General features: G+C 41.7%; 1 protein-coding gene across 2 annotated transcripts in view; it reads right to left on the minus strand.

Moving 5' to 3' along the window:
* lmbr1 (limb development membrane protein 1) overlaps window positions 1-13,344 on the minus strand; it is a 167,728-nt gene that overhangs the window by 76,304 nt on the left and 78,080 nt on the right. Inside the window, exon 8 of one of the 2 annotated variants that reach the window (XM_052016196.1) lies at window positions 3,252-3,316. The exons of the other annotated variant lie outside the window; for it this stretch is intronic. Coding sequence (XP_051872156.1) covers window positions 3,252-3,316 — 65 coding nt within the window. The remainder of the gene's footprint in view (window positions 1-3,251; window positions 3,317-13,344) is intronic. 2 annotated transcript variants of the gene reach the window in all.

Here is a 13,344-nt window from a genome sequence, read left to right on the forward strand (position 1 = left end):
GTGGTATCATCTGCAAACTTGGAGTTAGAGCAGAATCTGGCCACACATTCGTGAGTGTATAGGGAGTAGAGTAGAGGGCTGAGGACGCAGCCTTGTGGGGTACCAGTGTTGAGAATAATTGTGCCAGAGGTATTGCTGCCTATCCTCACTGATTGCGGTCTGTTTGTTAGAAAGTCAAGGATCCAGTTACAAAGGGAGGCGTTGAGTCCTAGGTGTCGGAATTTGGTGACAAGCTTGCTTGGAATTATTGTATTGAGGGCAGAGCTGTAGTCAATAAACAATAGTCTAACCTTGTTGTCTTTACTGTCCAGATGCTCCAGAGCTGAGTGTAGGGCCAAGGAGATGGCATCCGCTGTAGACCTATTTCAGTGACAGGCAAATTGCAATGGGTCCAGGTTGTCTGGTAGGCTGGAGTTGATGCGTGCCATGACTAACCTCTCAAAGCACTTCATGATGGTGGATGTCAGAGCCACTAGTCGGTAGTCATTGAGGCATGTTACCTTGTCAGGGCATATTGCAGTCTTCAGGACTGAATAATTCTCCAGCTTCAGGTAACTCATGTTCTCTTTCTATATCAGAGCAACCCATTTTTGCTGCAAGTCATCCATCTCTGATATCAGCTCAATTTTTCTCTCTCCATTAGCACTTAAACTCTTGGGCATAACTTACAGCCCTGCAGTTTATACTTTTTCATGTTCCTTTGTCTATACTCTCACACTCTCATTTTTGTTCCACTTTTTCTCTAAGTAGCCCCATTAACCCATTGATCAGATGATCTTTACAACTTGCACTCACAACATCCCTGGCCTCAACATCCCTTGCCCCACACACTCCTCCCCCAGTTTCTCTGCAACTTAACAAATTCTGTTGAACTTCAAACATTAACTCTGTTTCTCTTTCCATTGATGCTGCCTGATTTGTGGTGAGTTTCCAGTATTTTCTGTTTTCATTTCAGATTTCCAGTTTTTTTATTCATAGAACAGTCACATGTATGCAGCAGTTAGCTCCAGGAACCCAGCTTCAATCCCAACTCAGGTGCTGCCTATGTAGAGTTTACACATTCTCTCCATGACCTTGTGTGTTTCCGCCAGGATCTTTGGGTTTCCTCCCTCATCGCACAGATGTACTTGTGGGTTATTTAGTGACTTGAAATTACCCCTTTGAGTAGTTACGTGGCAAAAGAATCAAAAGGAAGTTGATAGGCATGTGAGAGAGAACAAGTTGCAGGACGCAAGAAATACTGCAAAGGAATACCTTTGACAGCACGGCTTTGTGTGTGGGAAATCATATCTTATGAACTTGATTCAGTTTTTTGATGATGTGACCAAGAAAGTCGATGAGGGTAGGGTGGTAGACTTGGTTTACATGGACTTCAGTCAGGCCTTTGATCAGGTTCTACATGGTAGACTGCTCTGGAAGGACGGATTGCATGGAATCCAGGGAGAGCTGGCTAATGGATACACCATTTGCTTGATGGAGGAAAGCAGAGGGTGATGGTGGAAGGTTGTTTCCTGGACTAGAGGTCGTGACTAGTGGTATTCCTCAGGGGTTGGTGCTAGGTCCACTGTTGTTCGTCATTTACATCAGTGATCTGGATAAGAATGTACAAGGCATGGTTCATAAGTTTGTAAATGACACTAAAATAGGTAATATAGTGGATAATGAAGGAGGTTATCAAAAATTACAGGGGGATCTGGATCAACTGAATAAGTGGGTCAAGTTTAATTCGGATAAGTGTAAAGGTATTGCATTTTGGAAAGTCAAATCCAGGTAGGACCTTCATAGTGGACGGCAGAACCCATCCAGAGCCCTGGACAGTGAAGGTGGCTTTAGGCATGCTGGCCTTCGTAAGGCAGGGCACTGAGCATAAAAGTTGGGAGGTCATGGTGCGGTTGTATAGGACGCTGTTGATGCCGTGCTTGGTGTACTGTGTTCACCCTGCTATAGGAAAGATGTTACTTAACTGGAAAGAGTGCAGAAAAGATTTAAAAGGACGTTGCCAGGACTTAAAGGGACTGAGTTATGGGGAGAGGTTGGACAGGCTGGAACTTTATTCCTTGGAGCATAGGTGGATGAGGGCTGATCTTATAGAGGTGTATAAGATCATGAGGGGGCATAGATAGGGTGAATGTCTTTTTCCCAGCGTTGGGGAATCAAGAACTAGATGGCATAGGTTTAAGGTGAAAAAGGAAAGATTTAATAGGAACTTGAGGGGAAACTTTTTTCTTTACACAAAGGGTGGTATGTATGTGGAATGAGCTGCCAGAGGAAGTAGTTGATGCAGGTACAAAAACAACTTTTAAAAGACAGTTGGACAGGTACATGGATGGAAAGATTTAAAAGGTTATGGGCCAAACACTGGCAAATGAGACGAGCTTGGATGGAGTATCTCAGTCAAAATTAACCAGTTGGGCCAAAGAGCCTGTTTCCGTGCTGTACGACTCCATGAAATTGCAGAGTTACACAGGAAAAAGGGAAATTTGAAAGAATGCTGGGCAAGTATGGTCGAAGGATTAAGCTGATAGTTCATCTGACGATAAACATCATGATGTGTCAATTTATATTCTCCCCTTGTTACAATAATGCTACAGAGGCCAGGGAGCAAGATCCAAAAGCCACAGTGGGATGTAATATCCAATAATGCTTGAACTCCTGAATATGCATAAAATGGAGAACTGACATGCCTGCTGGAATGTTGTGACACTGGGATTTGATTTGGTTTGACAGCTTCTGTTTTAAGTGATTTCCACTAGAACGCCACCCATCAAATATAAAACAAATGTGATCACCATACATTTACCAATCTATAGGAAAGGAACATAAAAAACACTGAAAATAGAAGGCAGGATTGCCAAAAGAAATACATGGTATTTAGTGAAAATAAGATAAAAGTTAATGGCTTGCAAAATATCAGTTAATTTGCTCTTATATTATTGGCTTTACACAGGAATATTTCACAGATCATATCATTAACAAGCCTGTCTAAGTTTCTGATGATCTCTTACAAATCTTGTTAGTGGTTCTGATTGGAGCACACTCTAAAAAAAATGTCACAAGCTGTCAAGCTTGCATGGTTTATGACGGGAGAAACATGGTTGAAGTACACAAATTACTAGATCCTTATAAAAAATACATAGCAGCAAACATGTTCAGTGTAGACACAAGCAATTTACAAAAGGGACACCTTTCAATAGTAGCATCTTAAAGCAGAACTACTCGTTATACTTACAGCAAAAGTTTTCATTACTTACTGTTGGTTTTACAAGCAACTGTCCCATTACTGTGAACATTCTGGAGAGACCAACCGGAGTACATACTGAAAAGAAAAAGGCATTTACAGTACCCCATTCCAAAAAAAAATAAATTATTGCATTAGGATTCTCTCATAAAAAGAGATTAGAAACCACAAATGTGAATTAACCTTATATTTGAGTACCTGTACAGTGATGCCATAAGCACGTTCACATCTATAATAAAGCACAGCATACTTGGCCAAGTCCTGGACCTAGAATGAGCATGAGGCAGGTGCTGAGGTAACCTCCTTGACCTTGTCCTCAACAACCTGTCACAGATTCACCCATATTCAACATTACTATAACTGACCATTGCGTAGCCCACAAGGAAACAAAATTGCATCTTCATGCAGTGATCATCTTTCATTGTGTGGTGTAATGCTACCACTAATTTCAAGAAAAACAGATTTGGTCCAGCAGCTCAAAACTAGGGTTCCATGAGGCGCCAGATTACAACAGGAGCTGAATTCCGTACCATTACGATGTCTATATTGAGTGGATGTGGTGAGTGGGTGATCCAGTTAATTCTCTTTGCAAGGTTCCCACCATCACAGATATTACTTTTCAAACAACAAGATTCAGTGTGCGATATCAAGTAGCTGTGTGAACTAAATGCAGCAAAGAATAAGGGCTCCCGATAACATTCCAACTGTGGTGCTAAAGATCTGCTCTTCAAAATTAACTAGGTGGCTACCTAGGTTGTTGTGCACAGCGCTGGGTCAAAATGTTGCAATTCTCAATAACATTTTGAGAGACCCTTCACTGGATTGACTGTAGCAACTCAAGAAGCTGCTGCACCACCAAAGGCAATTGAGGGTTAGTAAATGCTAGGCTTGCCAGCGATGTCCACATCCTTATTATATACACATAAAGGATGTCCACATCCTTAAATATCATGATCACATACAACAAAGACCATATGCAACAAACATATGAATTTTAAGATCTAAGCAGCAAAATACCAGGGCTACTAGAAATCTGAAATAAAACCAAGGTGGAAATACTCAGCAGGCCTGGCAGCATTCATTGGAGACACCAACTGAAATGCTAATCTCATCTCTCTCTCTCCACAGCTTCTGCCTGGCCTTGAGTACATAGAACATTACAACACAGTACAGACCCTTCAGCCCACAATGTTGTGCCGACACTTATCCTGCTCTAAGATCAATCTAACCCTTCCCTCCCATAGCAGTTAGCTTAACACTTTACAGCACCAGCGACCCAGATTCAAATCCAGCCGCTGTCTGTAAGGAGTTTATATGTTCTCCCTGTGTCTGCATGAGTTTCCTCCAGGTGCTCTGGTTTCCTCCCACATTCCAAAGACGGACAGGTTAGGAAGTTGTGGGCAAGCTATGTTGGCGCTGGAAGCGTGGTGACACTTGCGGGCTTCCCCAGAACACTCTATGCAAAAGATGCATTTCACTGTGTTTCGATGTACATGTGACTAATAAAGATATCTTATTTCTCTATCATTCTTGTGTCTAAGAGTCTCTTAAATGTCCCTAATGTATCTGCCCCCACAACCTCTGCTGGCAGTGTGTTCCACGGATCCACCACTCTGTGTAAAAAAAAACTTACCTCTGACATCCCCCTTATACCTTCCTCCAATCACCTTAAAATTATGTCCTCTCATATTAGCCATTTTCGCCTTGGGAAAAAGTCTGACTGCCCACTCGATCTATGCCTCTTATCATTTTGTACACATATCAAGTCACCTCTCATCCTCCTTCTCTCCAAAGAGAAAAGCCCTAGCTCACTCAACCTATCCTCATAACAAATGCTCTCCAATCCAGGCAGCATCCTGGTAAATCACCTCCGCACCCTCTCTAAAGCGTCCACATCCTTTCTATAATGAGGTGACCAGAACTGAACACAATACTCCAAGCGTGGTCTGACCAGAGTTCTATAGAGCTGCAACGTTACCTCGCAGCTCTTGAACTCAATACCCCAGCTAACGAAGGCCAACACACCATACACCTTCTTAACAGCCCTATCGACCCACATGGCAACCTTGAGGGATCTATGGACATGGACCCGAAGATCCCTCTGTTCCTCCACACTGCTAAGAGTCCTGCCATTAACCTTGTATTCTGCCTTGAAATTCGATCTCCCGAAGTGCATCACTTCACACTTATCTGGGTTGAACTCCATCTGCCACTTCTTTGCCTGGGTCTGCATTCTATCAATGTCCTGTTGTAATCTACAGCAACCTTCTACACTATCCACAACACCACCAACCTTTGTATCATCAGCAAACTTACTAACCCACCCTTCCACATCCTCATCCTCATCCAAGTCATTTATTAAAAAATCACAAAGAGCAGGGGTCCCAGAACAGATCCCTGTGGAACACCACTGGTCACCAACCACCAGGCAGAATATGCTCCATCTACCATCACCCTCTGTCTTCTATGAGCGAGCCAATTCTGTATCCAGGCAGCCAAGTTTCCCTGGATCCCATATCTCCTGAATGAGCCTTCCGTGAGGAACCCTATCAAATGCCTTACTAAATTCCATGTATACCACATCCACTGCTCTACCTTCATCAATGTGCTTTGTCACATCCTCAAAGAATTCAGTCAGGCTCATGAGGCATGACCTGCTCCTCACAAAGCCATGCTGACTGTCCCTAATCAGCCTATGCTTCTCCAAATCCCCATAAATCCTGTCTATAAGAATCTTCTCCAATAATTTGCCCACCACCGAAGTAAGACTCATTGGTCTGTAATTCCCAGGGTTATCCCTACTCCCTTTCTTAAACAAAGGAACAACATTTGCCACTCTCCAATCATCTGTCACTACTCCTGTTGCCAGTGAGGACACAAAGATCATCGTCAAAGGCACAGCAATCTCTTCCCTCACTTCCTGTAATAAGCTTGGATATATCCCGTCCAGCCCCAGTGACTTATCTATCCTAATGTTTTTCAAAAGTACTAACACATCCTCTTTCTTCACGTCGACATGCCCTAGCGTATCAGCGTGTCGTACGCCATCCTCACAAACGTCAAGGTCTCTCTCACTGGTGAATACAGGAGCAAAGTATTCATTAAAGACCTCCCCTACCTCCTCCGACTCCAGTCATGTTTCCTCTTTTATCCCTGATCGGTCCTACCGTCACTCTGGTCATCCTCCTATTCTTCACATACGCGTAGAATGCCTTGGGGTTTTCCATGACCCTACTCACCAAGGACTTCTCATGCCCCCTTCTAGCTCTACTAAGTCTATTCTTAAGGTCCCTCCTGGCTACCTTCTAACTCTCCAGAGCCCTGTCTGATCCATGCTTTCTAAACCTCAAGTAAGTTTCCTTCTTCCTCTTGACAAGATATTCGACATCTCCTGTCAACCACAGTTCCTTCACTCTACCCATCCTTACCCTGCCTCAAATGGGACAAACCTATCCAGAACCCCATGCAAGTACTCCCTAAACAACCTCCGCATTTCCGCTGTGCACTTCCCCAAGAACATCTATTCCAATGTACACTCCCAAGTTCCTGCTTAATAGCATCATAATTCCCCCTCCCCCAGTTAAATACTTTCCCATATCGTCTGCTCCTATCCCTCTCCAAGGCTATGATAAAGGCCAAGGAGCTATAGTCACTATCTCCAAAATGCTCTCCCACTGAGATCTGAAACCTGATCAGGCTTATTGCCTAGTACCAGGTTCAGTATGGCCTCTCCTCTAGTCGGCCTGTCCACATATTGTGTCAGGAATCCTTCCTGGACACACCTAACAAACTCCGCCCCATCTATCCCCTTTACACTAAGGAGGTGCCAATCAATATTAGGGAAGTTGAAATCACCCATGACAACAACCCTGTTATTTTTGCACCTCTCCAAAATCTGCCTCCCAATCTGCTCCTCAGCATCTCTGCTGCTATTGGGGGGGGGGGGGGGGGGGAAGGAGGGGGGTGGGGTGTCTGTAGAATACTCCCAATAGTGCGATCGCTCCCATCCTGTTTCTGACTTCCACCCGCACTTACTCAGTGGATGATCCCTCCAGGACATCCTCCCTTTCTGCAGCTGTGACACTGTCCCTGATCAGCAAAGCCACTCCCCCACCTCTTTTACCTCTGTCCCTGTCGCTTTTGAAACATCTAAACCCCAGAATATCCAGCAACCATTCCTACGCTTGAGACAGCCAAGTCTCTGTAATGGCCACCATGTCACAGTTCCACATACTTACCCATACTCTAAGTTCATCACCCTTGTTCCTGATACTTCTTGCATTAAGAAGTAGACACACTTCAGCCCATCCAACTGACTGCAATTTTGCCCTTTCAACTGCCTATCTTTCCTCACAGTCTTTCTACACTCTGCATCTACTCATACACTAAATGCACCAACCTCTGTCCTATCACTCTGGTTCCCATCCCCCTGCCAAACTAGTTTAAACCCTCCCCAACAGTTCTAGCAAACCTGCCTGCAAGAATATTGGTCCCTCTCCAGTTCAGGTGTAACCTGTCCCTTTTGTACAGGTCATACCTTCCCCAGAAGAGATTCCAATGATCAATAAATCTTAAACCCTGACCCATTCCTTAGCCACACATTCATCTGCCAATTCATCCTATTCTTAACTCACTGGCGTGTGGCACAGGCAGCAATCCAGAGATTACTACCCTTGAGTAATCTCCGCATTTCCAGCATTTTCTATTTTAATAACTTGAATAAATTGAGACATTTTCAAGCTGCATGTAAAATAAACTGGTGTTCACAACACTTATGCTAGCATTATTCCAGTTTATTTTGTCAGTTATTTCGTTCATCTTTATTTTTTGATCTGTTAACAACTGAAGATGACGCAACCCCATGTAAATTGTTTACCATATGACAAGTGCTCTGGATGCAAGCAAAGGGCAATAAGAGTAAAACAAGGTCCCCGAGGACACCAAGTAACAGCTGATGGAAGAAATTTCAGAACGAGCTTAAATACTGATCAAAGCTAGGCAATTTGCCAGTTGACAACAGGCAGATCCACAGTCCTGACCCAAACCAGACAGCCTGCTTTAACACCTATTAAGTCTTCAGACCAAAATCACAGGGAGAGAGCATTCCATCCACTCAGTATGCTCCACCAAGCCCATATTAGATAAGGTGGCCCAGCTAAGCAAAGAGGAGTGCTGGGCAGAAGAAAGGAATGAAGAGGAAGAAAAGGTATCTGACCAAGTCACGTATGATCCAAACCACTCCATAAACTCATCCTCTGCACGATTATAGAACTGCAAAGCCTAAATGTATCTTGGGAAATCTTCTGCATGGCTTCTATAGGTCGTACAATTTCCAGCAAAAAAGAAAAGAACCATCGCTGCCTGACTAAGTTATGAGATTTCTAGAAGCTGAAACTATCCCATTTGGCTGGACTTCACCAGGCTTTCCAAGAATTGTGGTTACTACAAGGTAAATGAGATTAATCAAATTTGTACAGTGCTGCCAGCAAGTCACATTTGGCACTGAAGTTAGGGGCAAATTGGTGGCTTGCAAGATGGAAGGTCTCATTGGGTCCATCCAAGCATGCAAGGGCTTGCTTATAGTCATTGAAATGTACAATGATTACCATTTGTAAAGAACAGTAACGTAGTGAAAGAGGCAAAACTTAAAACGGGTTTCTCAAGAAAGTCTTAGTTTAAAGCAAAACAAGAGCTTTTTTTTCCGTGTTTGTTACTGATCTGTAATTTCTATATGTGATGCTACTATAGGATAGTTTGCATACTCTTGCTCATTAAGTAAAATTATTTTTCATCTCCCAAGCCTTTGATTTGAATTGTCTATTTCACATGTTTGAATCTGGAAACCAGTAGTAACTGGCAGTAATCAAATGCATACATCTTAAACTATTTCCATGGCCCTGCAGATCAAACGAGGAGACAAATAAAAATAAAATTAAACATGATTAAAAATAAAAGTTTATATCAAAACTATTATGACTGACTAAAATAAGCAAAGATTAAAGAGGTAAGTATGACAAGATGCATTTGACAAAATACTGTACTACAGATTATTTCAAAAAATAAAAGTTCAGTGTAGGAGGTAACATTTTTGTGGATAAAATATTGGTTGGCCAACAAGAGACAGCAGACATAAATGGGTCATTTTCAACTGGCAAGATGTAATGAGCGGTGTGCCACAGGGAGGATGTTAATGCATTGGAATCAGTTCAGGAGGGTTACGAGTTTGCTTATTGGAAAGGGCAGCTTGTCTAATGTGGAAAAATTGGACAGACTAAGCTTCTATCCCCTGGAGTTTAAAAGACTGACAGGGGACTTGATTGAAAGGTAGGACCCTGAGGGGTCTTGACAGTGTGGATATGGAAAGGATATTTCCTCTTGTGGGAGAACTTAGAACCAGGGAGTCACCATTTAACATTAAGGTGTTGGATACTTAAGATAGAGTTGTGTCTTGGAAACTACGTTTCCCAAAAGACTGTAGAAATGTTTTAGAATATTGGATAGATGGTAAGAATAGCCAGAGCAGAGGGGTTGCAGGAATGTTAGCGTTTCGGCAGGAAAGCAAGTTGATCAACCACAGTTTTACTAACAAAGGAGGCTTGAGGGCCTGAGGGACCTACACATACTCCTAATTCAGAACCTTGCATGCAAGCCACTTGCATGATTTTAACCTGTTCAATCTTGTCCAACGACCCCATTCAAATGGACTACATAACCCGAGGGACAGGATGCAAAGTGCACCCAAGCATTCAGAGGATAACTGAGCTCAGTGCAGAGTCCAAGAGTAAAGCAACATAATCTATCTGTACAAAGTGACAGAACCAAAATATACCATAAGCATTCTTGAACAAGGGGCCATAACCTTAAACCAGTAAATAGTAAACATCTGGGTACACTTATCCCCTAAATTGATAGCTTTTATTTAGTAAAGAAATTTCAGGATGTAAAGCAAAGCAGACTAAATGAATTTAATGTATAGATTAACTAACCAAAGAGTACACAAAGGCCCAAGTGGTTCAAAACGTAGCTTGTATCAAGCACTAATAATTTCTGAAATTGTGGCAAATAGCTTCTGAAGCTTCTTTCTAAATCTCCTCAAATTTTAACTGATTTTCTTTAATCAGTTAGGCTTAGAGGAGATTTATAAAGTTAATTCAAGTTGTTAATGCTTTCATATTCTAACTAGTTTGGGAAAAAACATACATGTATATATATTTAGAATATATATACATATATACATATATATATATATATATATATACATATATACATATATATATCTATATATATATATATCTATATAAAAAAACAATCCATTCATCAATACATTTATGCAATGCCTATTAACCAAAACCAAGGAGGAAAATAACCTGATCCACAAAAACATTGGAGGTTTTCAAAAAAATCTTTGATCTTTTTGATGGGTACTTTGTGGATTTCCCATTACTCCACCCCTCTCTGACAGAAGTGTGAGCGAAATTATGGCCTTCTGATACAAGTGCAAGAATTAAGCTTCAGTTAAAATTTCAAGGATGAAAGAATATTCCCTTCTCCTGCCTGGTAATATGGCAGGTGTCTTAATTTGGCCTGGAACGCACCAATTCTCTCAACAGAAACCAGGATTACAATGTGTATCCTTCAATAATGAAAAGTTCTTTTTCTTAAAAAAAACAAGCATTAAATTCAAACCCAAGAGCTTATGCAGAATATTCTACCTGTCAAAAGGTCATTTAATATGTCAACCTCTTTCATTAAGGAAATCAAGAGATGAAAAGCAAGAAACTTCTCTCCACTGTGAAAACTACAACTTATGCCTGTTTGCATGATAGATTGCTCCAATATCCTAAACAACGCCCATGATATTCCTATCAAGCAACCCTCACATTAAAGCTTTCAATAATGGAAATTCGCCCATGTGGAATTCACAAGTCACTACCAAAAAAATCTAGGCTAGGGAATAAAAATTTGCTTTTACAAAATTTATGTAGAAAAAAGTAAATAAACATTTTTTTCCTAACTCTCATTTCTTGATGCATGTGCAGATGACACAGCTTCACGTTATGAAAAATAGCGATACGGGCTGTTTTCCAGTTAATGCAGTTTTATAATAGAGCGATTCCCATGCATGGTCACTAAAAATGTCAGTCTTCTTATTTATTGAACAGCAATGTTCCTGCTCAACATCCCTGTTGGAGACAGGTACCACTTCTGAGATCCTTGACTGAAAAAAGCTGCAGCACATTTTATTTCCCCACCTGAATTATACCAAAGATTGTGACAAAATCTTTCCACTTCTAGACAATAATTGGCTAAATAAAAGTGCTTTTAAAAATGAATTTTTGCATCATTTCTTTCCCATCTTAGATTTCCTGCCTCATGATCTCCCTTCCAGCTAGGCTTGCATTTCTACAGCAGATTTTACACAAGCTCGGAACATCACAAACCCCTTTTTATAGCAATGAAACAGTTGTTGTAATTTAGGGGAATGCAGCAGACAACTTCAGTATAGAAATCTGTTTCAGTGATACTGGTAAAGGAATAAACGTTGGCCAGGTCATTAGGACAACTTTTCTCCTTTCCTGCAAATAAAACTCAGGAAGTTTTTACATTTACTCAAGTGGAGACACAGGGCATGTCTCATCCAAAGATTGGCATTAGAGGTAGAGCAGATCTCCCTCAGTAATGTTCCGAACATCATTTTATATGATGTCGTCAAGTCTTCAGAGCATTAGTTGAACACATTACCTTGGTGGCTCAGAGGCAAAATTACTATCCCAAAGCAATGCCTAACACCCAACATTGAAACAACCCTTAGCATGGTTGGTTGGTCATGGGCTTGAAAGGAACTGTTGAAATAGTTAATCACCTTAAATCTCTGTTCTCGTTTTTGATAGCCCTATTGTGGGAAAAATATTATCTACCCATATCTGTGCTTATTTTGAGTTTATATACCTCTGTCAGGTCACCCTTTGCTTCAGGGATTAGTATTGGTTTATTATTCTCAGATGTATCAAGATTCAATGAAAAGCTTTTGTTTTGCGTGCCATCCCAACAGATCATGCCATGTATAATTACATCAAGGTGGTAAAAAGGAAACTGAATGCAGAATATAGCATTGCAATTACAGAGAAAGTGCAGTGCAGATAGACAAATAAAGTGCAAGGGCCATGACAAGGTAGATTGGGAGATCAAGAATTCATCTTTATCGTACAAGAGGTCCATTCAAGAGTCTTAGAGCAGCATGACAGAAGCGGTCCTCGAGCTTGATGATGTGCTCTCAAGCCCGATGGAAGGGGGAGAAGAAAGAATGACCAGAGTGGGAGGGGTTCCTGATTATGTTGGCTGCTTTCCTGAGGCAGAGGGAAGTGTAGACAGAGTCAATGGAGGGAAGGCTGGTTTGCATGATAGACTGGGTTGCATTCACAACTCTCTGCAATTTCTTGAATTCTTGGGCATAGCAATTGCCCTACCAAGCTGTGATGCATCCAGATAGGAAGCCAAGAATCATCAGGGACACACTGAATTTCTTTAGCTTTCTGACCAGACCAGAAGCTCTCAACCATCTCCACTTCAGCACCATTGATACAAACAGGGGCATGTACTCCACCCTGCTTCCTGAAGTCAATGACGAGCTCATTTGTTTTTCTGACATTGAGGCAAAGTTTGTTATCTTGACACAATGCCACTTGATTCTCCATCTCCTTTCTGTACTCTGTCTCATCATTGTTTGAGATCTGGCCCACTACAGTGGTGTCATCTGCAAATTGAGTTAGAGCAAAATTTGGCCACACAGTCACGACTGTGTAGGGAGTTTAGTAAGGGGCTGAGGACACAGCCTTGCGATGCACCAGTGTTGAGGGTAATTGTGGAGGAGATGTTGTTGCATTTCTTTACAGATTGTGGTCTGTTGGTCAGTAAGTCAAGGATCCAGTTGCAGAATGGGATGCAGAGTCCAAGAGCTAGGAGTTTTTACACAAGTTTGTTTGGATTTATGGTGTTGAAGGCGGATCTATAGTCAAGAAAGAAGTCTGATGTAGGCGTCTTTCTTAGGGAAAATAAGCCCAGCATATAAATCTCTCCCCCTCACTGAAGTCTTCCAATCCTGGCAA

The sequence above is a fragment of the Pristis pectinata genome, chromosome 5 (assembly GCF_009764475.1).
Source record: "Pristis pectinata isolate sPriPec2 chromosome 5, sPriPec2.1.pri, whole genome shotgun sequence".
Lineage (NCBI taxonomy): Eukaryota > Metazoa > Chordata > Chondrichthyes > Rhinopristiformes > Pristidae > Pristis > Pristis pectinata.